This window comes from Nipponia nippon, unplaced genomic scaffold (assembly GCF_047370975.1).
Source record: "Nipponia nippon isolate SJK-2023a ecotype South Korea unplaced genomic scaffold, ASM4737097v1 scaffold_3, whole genome shotgun sequence".
Taxonomy (NCBI): Eukaryota; Metazoa; Chordata; class Aves; order Pelecaniformes; family Threskiornithidae; genus Nipponia; species Nipponia nippon.
The window spans coordinates 109,168,544-109,176,695 of record NW_028262347.1 but is presented as its reverse complement, the minus strand read 5'-3'; the positions used below and the strand labels follow the sequence as shown (position 1 = coordinate 109,176,695).

Below are 8,152 nucleotides of genomic sequence, written 5' to 3'. Positions count from 1 at the left end.
TCATGTGAAAACATGTACACACCAGGGACAGGAGCAGACGTGTGCCTTGGATCGTGGGGCAGGGACCCAGGCAGACGCACCTGCAACACATGATGGCGTATGATGGCAGAAAGGAAGTTTTGGAGTACTTCAGTAAGAGGCTCTTGGCCTCCAACTAAACCTGTTGTATTTTTTTGTGTATTCCGCTACAGGAGGCATATTGAGCTATGTAAAGGTAGTTACTACATCAGAGCCATGACAGGGAAGAGAAAAGGCATTATCTGGGTCACTGAGCGTAGCACTGTGACAAAAAGAGTCTCTGCCACTGAAAATGAAGTCTGTGGTTTGCTCTGGCCACAGTCTGTGATGCAGACGCCTCAGACAGACTCATATTGCTAGTGTTTGGTGTTCCTGAAGTCACCGCTTTAACGCCAGCTCCTGGTCACCACAGAGCTCCCACCAAAGGACAGGAGGAAGAACAGAGAGGAAAGAGGCACCTGGGGCAAACCTTTCTAGAGGACTCCAGTATAGGCTGGACCCACACGGATACAAATAGATTGAGGTATTATGGACCAGTGTCTTGTTCATAGAACTATAAAACAACAGCGAACACGCAGACGGCATTAGTATGTCCATTTGGAGTATGCATGTGTTAGCGGGGAATGAGTGAGTGAACCCATATGTGGAGAGTTAACGACCACAGCGAAAGGGAAACCATGCAGCAGAAAGGCTTGGGGCGAGCAGAAATCCCTATAGAAAGGTGTAGTATGAAATGCACACCACAATGGGCTTTACAGGAAAACTTTATCATACAGTATTATGCAAATTCATGTATTTATGCAAGTTTATGCATCACTTACAGGAAAGAAAAATCTGTTATTGTGTTTTCAACTTATCAGATGAAAGGTTACGTACGTCAGCTAAATTTACGTCCTCGTCTGGGATCATTAGTTTAAATGATTAGTGGAAGGCTCATTTCTTAAGCTGTGTTTCCCTGGATCTGACCGAGGCGCACACCACGCAGTTGGAAAGCTTGGGCTTCTTCCCCCAGAGTTAAGGGAGACGGCGGCCGGCTGCCCCGGGCACAGGCCTGGCGGGGGAGGCTGCCGGGTGCGATCCCGGGGATCTTTAAGCCCCGTTCTGCTCTGCAGGCGGCCCGGAGCCCAGCCGGGCCGGGAGGACGGGCCGGCTGCCCCCCTGAAGGAGACGGCAGGGAGTGGAAGGAAACGCGCTCGGTTACGGAGCCGCCGTGACAGGCCCGCGCCGCGGGGAGCGGCTCAGATGCCCCCTCGCTGCCCGCGGGGGCTGGTGCTGGGGAACGGACCCTTGCGAGCCACCGCTGCGAGGCCACCCCGGCCCCGAGTGCCCGTCTCCCCGCCGGTGGGGGCGGAGGACGGGGGGCGGCCGCCGGAGGCGCCGGGGCTGCGTCCCCGCGCAGGGGGTGCGGCGCTGAGCGCGCTGCACGCCGGGAGCTGTAGTCTCCGCGGGCCGAGCGGCCGCGCCGCAGCACCGGGCGTAAGCCGAGGGGCAGCGCATCTAGGCGGCCAGGGAGGGCGGCGGGAGCTCGCCGAGTTCCCGGCCGCCCTCTCCCACCGTGCTGGCTGGGAAGAAGCGCCACCACCTTGTGGACTGGCAAGGAAACGCGTGTGCTTCGTGTCCTGGTGCCTCTCTTCTCCCCCCAGGGTGAGGGACGGGGGCGCTCTCCTTTGAGCCTCCCCCCTCGCGCGTGCAGATGGTACGCCCCGCCGGAGGCCGGCGCCCCTCCCAGCCGGCTCGGCAGGCTCCATGGCCGGTCCTGCTCAGTCCGGGCGCTGCGTGCGCCCGCCCTCCTTGCTCTTAGAAGCGCTCTCTCCATTGGCTGCGGCCGGGCGCTCTTGCCAATCAGGAAGCGGCTATCATGGAGGAAGGGAATAAATACAAGATGGCTGCTCATATAAAACCAGGCATTGGGCTTCGCCCCGGCGATGGGGGAATAGAAGCTTTAACTCGCGCTCCGAGGGTTGTGCACCGCTCCCGCCCACGCCGCTGCTGCCCCCCCGGGGGGAGCGAGACTCTGACCGTTGCCGGCCACAGCTGCGCTCAGCCGCTCCCCGCGGATCACCGGCGGGGCCGAGGCCGGGTGCGGCGCCCGAGAGGCCCGAGCTAGGCCCTGCGCCCTCCTCCCTGGGAGAGCGGCGCCGGCCCCCCCGCCTGCTGTCCCGCCGCTCGCCCCCAGCGCGGCCCAGCTCCGGGCGGCCATGGCCGTCTCCAGGTCGGTAGGAGCCGGGACGGGTGGGGGAAGGAGGGCCGGCAGCGGCGGCCCGGAGTCCCCGGCCCTCCGTGTGGCCTGGCTTCGGGGGGGGGGGGGTGCGGGGGTGAAGAGGGGTGCCCGCTTTCCACCCCCTCTCGCCTCAGGAGCCTGCGGAGGCCTTGTCGGGGCCTCGACACTCCTCGGCGGCATGGGCCGCCCCGGTGGGGCTTGGGGGGGGGGTGGGGGGGGGGGCTGTGTGCTCCGGCGCCCGGGTTTGCTTCCTGGCCTGGGGTGACTCCGGTGCCCGGCGCGCAGGGAAGCCCCCTCCCTTCCTCAGGCCGCAGGGGCTGTGCCTGGGGCGTCTCGGCCTTTCTCCCGAATTCGACACCTTCGTTTTGTTGGCTAGCCCTTCCTCGGGTTAAACTGCTAGGGAGTAGGGGATAATGATACCGAGTCTCAAAAACTGGCACGAAACCGTTTTGCCTTTCAGAGCCCTTAGCTGTAAAGTAACCGAAATGAAACAGGCTTCCATGGAGAAAAGTGATTAGTGTGTTCTGGCTCTGCCTCAAGGTGTTGGGTAGTATCTGCTTACACACATGTACGCTGGTGTGTGCCAGCGCTTAAAGTATTCACAGATACAGAAGTATGTCTTAATAGAGCTGTTTTATAAAAAATGCTGAGCACAAATTCCTGTCATCTTTTTTTGTGTGTGAAGTGGGCATGTTAAGCTTACTAACAGGATAGTTGAAAGGAAACCATAAATCCAAATTAACCTTGTGATAGATTAGACTCAAGTCACGTGTTGGTAGTATCTCTGTACTTCTGAAGTGCTATAACAAAAGTAAATTCTGTTTCTGAAGCTGTGTATGAATAAGTTTACAATTCTATATAGCAAAGTATAGGTGTGCACGTTTATAATGGAAATCCATTGTTAATCAAAATTTATAGCAGCAATACGCTTTTTAAGACTTCTAGTAGCAGGTGTTATAGTTTGAGCTTTATAGTTTCTACAAAGTATCCCTTTATCCTTAGTTTTTATCAACTTGTTATATATTAGGGTTTTTGTTTTTTCCAAAGCTGTCCATAAGAATCTGGAAGTAGTAATGATTGCTGTAACGAGACTACTATGTACGTTAAAATACTACTGTAAGCCATCATGTAAAATAGAATAGTATTCTAATTACATTAGGTCTGGGGCAGTCTGCTTAAATAACTGTGCTAACGTACATGTGATATGGGGGCTAACTGGAATATCAAGATACAGCTTTTCAGCTGTATGCTGATGGTGTGTCTACTGTAAAGATTCGTTTCAAATTCAGTTACCAACGTTTCTGTGTTTCAGTAAAACCACGTGGCTTTAGTGAAAAGCAGTAGTGCTCTATGCAAAGATTTAGTTAACACCTGTTTGGTCTGGTAACTGACAGGAAAAAAAATTCTGTTTTGGATAAGGCTCATTCTAAGCTTCAGTGCGGAGCACTACAGTTGGTGTTGTTAATAATATCACATGTGACACATTGCTTCAGAGTACAGTTTTAAGATCAAAATGTTACACAAATTGAACATAAGTTAGAGAACTTTATTGAAGATGCTGTAATACTTGTGAGTTGGTATAGAATTGTTTCAATTCCACATGTAAATTAAGTGAAAGAATGACACATTTTGGAGTGCTGTAACATCTTGGTTATTCCTGGCGAACTCCAATGTTTCTATAATTGTAAGAAGTGATACTGCATAAATTTGGCCTCATGCATGTTTTTTAATAGATGCAGCAAAACCTGTCCATATCCCTTTGAAGTTAGACAGCAACTCTTGACAAATGAACCTTTCGGCTGCTGGACCATAGGAATGCTGATGATATAATGTCAGTGTTGCTTTTGTAAATAAAAGAAATCTTGTCTTCACCTTTTACTTCAGACCATTGAATTTCTAAGGTCCTTTCCTTTCAGACATATTACAGATTGTTGTTTTGTACACTTACATACCACATAACTGTGTTTCTGTAAAGGTGCAGTTGTTCCGGCTTCTGTACCAGCTCCATTTAATTGTAGAAATCTGCACTTTTCTTCTAGGTAGTTACAGTTACATTTTATATGTTTGACCAACATGATACTTCATTGTTGAATGATTCTAACTATACAAGTGTGTAGAGCGGGGGCAAAGTTGATTCAAATTAACCTTTCTCCAAGGACCATAGTCTTTGCTGAGTGCATACCAAACATTGATATTAACAAAAACCTTCATTAGGGTTAGTTCTGTATTGGAACCATATTTAAAAAAAAACAAACCATTTTTTGGAGGTGGGGTGAGGGGTATTTTTACATTCTCAAAACAGTAAATTATAAAGTGGTTGCTTTCCCAATAAAGCTTAGTTTCTGCTCTTTGGCCAATTGAAAACCTTTCTCAAAACCCTAGTCTCTTTAGGAAGATCTAAACAAATATAGGGAATGCTTTGAAATATCTCAAAATTAGATTGAGAATTTGCAGCTTTGCTATTAATAGGGTCATCGTAAAAATAATTGTCACTTATTTGTAAACTATTGACAAAAGAGATTCTGATATTTTATTCTGTGTTATATGTATACGTGCTTGTTTTAGCAGATTCTGCTCCTACACGGACTGAAGACCTACTTCTATATTACACTTCTGTGAAAATACACTAGAAAATAGACCTAAAAGCAGAACAGTAGATACCTCATACCAAAAGATGTTGCGGGATAGTTGCTTCACATACGCTCATCTCTTTGGTAGTTTTATGCTGAAAAGGCTAACTAATGAACACAGTCCTCCAGAAGTCTGTATAGGTGGGTGGGAAGGTCGATGTTCTTTCTGTGAATGCGCCAGCTAATTTGGTAGGCTTTATATCCAGTCTGTGGTCTTAGAAGTGTATCTGAAGTAGTCTAATGTTTGCATAGCTAACAAAAAAAATAAAAATAATTCCTGATAGTAGAACTGAGAAGGAAAAAAGGAAGTGAAAAGTTTTGCTTCAGCTTCATTCCTACAAAATATATGTTCCAAGTGAATAAATAGAATGGCTCAGTAATGATCTTTTGAGATACTTCAGATTAAAAAGTAATACTGCCAATTTATGGAAAATGACAATGCTCGTAGATTACTCAGGGTGGTTGAGTTTCAGTAGATAACGAAGTGTTGATAGTCCCTTTCAATATCTAATAAAACTTTTTTCTAGTTTCTTTAATGTGTTCAAAGGCACCTCACATATCGTTATTCTAACACCAAGGCTGTTCATGGCTTTCTCATATTTTTGAGGCCCTTCACAGTACAAAGGAGAACAAATATGCTTTTAAAATGTGATGTAATACATGAAGCTGGTAAGATGCATTAAGAATAAACAGTTTGATTTTAATAGGTATATCTTTGAGTTCACCCTGAAATACCTTCTTAAAGACAACCTCTTCAGAGTAATTTCAAGACACCTCCTTAAGCAAGTATGGGAAAGCATAACGACTTGCTGCTGTTGCAAGCCATTCTTGATTTCATCCATGTAAGTTTAATACTAGTTTCTAGAGTTTTCAGTGTTTTCATTTACTTGGATTTGTGTGTAACTGGTAATAAGCAGATTAGACACCTAGTTTTTATTTTAAAATAAATAATAAAGTCAAATTTAATACTGCATCATTGGGAGGCTGAAGTTCTTGCAAGATACCAGAATTATCCAAAATATCTTTTATGGGCCCTAAGTATGTTTTAGAGATGTTCTTTTGGGGGTATCACAAACCTTCTAAAGAAAGAATTCAGCTTCTAGCTTGTTTGGAAGCTATTATTTCATGGCTGCTCTTGCATGAAAAGCAGGAGTTAAACTGAACAAGAAGTATGTTTTCGCTACTACTTAAAGGCGTACGCTTGTACCATCAGAATAGGTAGATGCTATAACCAATGCGATTACAGGAGTTCTGACTCGGGGGGTGTAACTCTTCTCTTGTTGATGGAGATTAACTTGAAGACCAGGCCAGTGGACTGCCTTCCCTGTCACTGTGGGAGGGAGTGCCCACACAGTCATGGGGAGGGGGGGAAGCAGAAGTAGGATGTGCACTACTGCCCAAATGAGATAGAGCTGTAAAATTTCGCAGTCACCTAACAGACTGAAGTGAAAGTTGAAACTCAGGATTGCACTCTGATAGGAATTCTAACCTGCTCCAGCAGCTAGAACTGGAGTTCTCATCAAGGCATTCCCTATATCACTTGTTGATACACTTCTTGTATTAGTATGTCTTTACAGCTGTTTTAATTTCCTATTCTTTCTTACAGTTTTTGTAATGTAATTGGTCATATGCATTTGGGCTGCATTGTTGGATGTAGATACATATGTAATAGTTTACAAATAAAACTTTTACAGCCTAATGCTATGGATCATGTATTATATGAAATACACATTCCATAGGGAATTAATTATACTAATTTCAGCATTCAGTTGGCTTCCATATGCAGTATATAATACTGTGACCAGTGTGGTGATGGAGCTCTAGTTTCATTCCAGGTGTCCCTTCCACTGCTCTGTAGGAAATAAGATTTCTCTGTTGTCCGCAGCCCCACCTTTGTAACTATTACCTTACAGTCTCCCACCTATGAGAAGTAAAATCAGAATCCATTCTTTGTGTATCATCACACATTTTGTTCTGAATTCTGTTCAGTAATTTTTATCTTGCTTGCTGATTGTATATTGCAAAGTTGTTTACTTGGTTATTTAACAGTTTATATGTGCTTTAGTAGGGGCTTGAGTTTTTTGAGCTGTGAAGCTGACCAAGCTGGGATTTGACCGAACAATGAAACACCACCCTGAACGAAGGATTATCAGGTCAACAAGAAAAACTAAGGCATCTCCATTAGAACTTAGGTTGAATCTCACAGTGCCCCTGTCAAGTCTAAATTTAAATTTAGTGATGTGTTCTAGGTTTTGGGACTATTTCTGTTCCAATAAATAGAGCCTGGGAGGAAGCTCCTGAGTGTTGAAATATGATTTATGCTGTAAAGTAAGAGGTTTTCCCTTGCCTTCTGATGGGTGCCAGATAGCAGTTTTCCAAAGAGCTCTAGACAGAGTTTGACATTAGAGTGTTCCAGGGGCTGTGCCACTAGGGGTTTTTGTACAGTCACGCAATTTTAATGGGCTGGAGGGTATGCTAGGATAGTTACAAGCTTGTACCAGTTGGCCTTTAGTGTCAGAGACTGCTCCCTGGCCAGTTAAACGTACTGGTGCACACAGAGCTGTAGAGTCCAAATGGATCACTTCACTGACAGCAGTGATGAGTTCACTGTACCTTCAAGCCTCAGCTCATTGAAGTTTTGGAAGAATTGGAAGTTTCCCCATCTGAAGTCCTGTGGGGACCCAGTCCAGTCAGAATGCTTACACTGGGATGATCAGGATCCTTACACAATTCAGCTGCATATGTCATCTTTTGGAAACATTTTGGAGATATCGTTGATAACTTCTGTATCTGGACCTGGTCATCAGCTGTCCCACTACTAGCTTTCTAGTGCCTCTATAGCTGAAGGACTTTCAAATCCACATCATCCAGTTTCCACAGGAGTGCTGTAAGATTGACTTTAAATATTATGGTAACTGTCCCTTCAAATGGAGATCAGCCCTCCGTTTGGAAACATACCTTTAGGCAGCAAAGAGCTGAAAATTAGCATGAAGAACAGAACAGGTCATTTGTTGCAACATTTGCCTACTGTGCCTGGGCACAGTCATGTCTAACTTGGTTTAATGCTGAATATGCAAAACTGATTGGAAAGCAGTGCCGAACACGGAATCACCTTGCTACCTGGAGAGTGTCACTGAGTTAGTTGTGATGGCTCTTTTGGAAGTACTTGCTCTCATGTTTGCCCTTTGTAATTTTTTTTTTTTTATTTGTAGTCTTTGCTGCGTTAATGCACTGGCAGAGCAAAAGGCTTATTATGTTGAGTAACTGGGGGTCAATAATAGTT

At 45.8% G+C, this 8,152-nt stretch overlaps 1 protein-coding gene across 3 annotated transcripts in view; it reads left to right on the top strand.

Moving 5' to 3' along the window:
• Nucleotides 1-1,869: 1,869 nt before the first annotated feature.
• BTAF1 (B-TFIID TATA-box binding protein associated factor 1) overlaps nt 1,870-8,152 on the top strand; it is a 47,415-nt gene continuing 41,132 nt past the window's right edge. For 2 of the 3 annotated variants that reach the window (XM_087763954.1, XM_087763951.1), the window contains exons 1-2: nt 1,870-2,230; nt 5,577-5,711. In XM_087763954.1, the coding sequence (XP_087620080.1) occupies nt 2,217-2,230; nt 5,577-5,711 (149 nt within the window). In that variant the 5' untranslated portion in view covers nt 1,870-2,216. The remainder of the gene's footprint in view (nt 2,231-5,576; nt 5,712-8,152) is intronic. The other variant, XM_087763952.1, reaches the window with a different exon arrangement.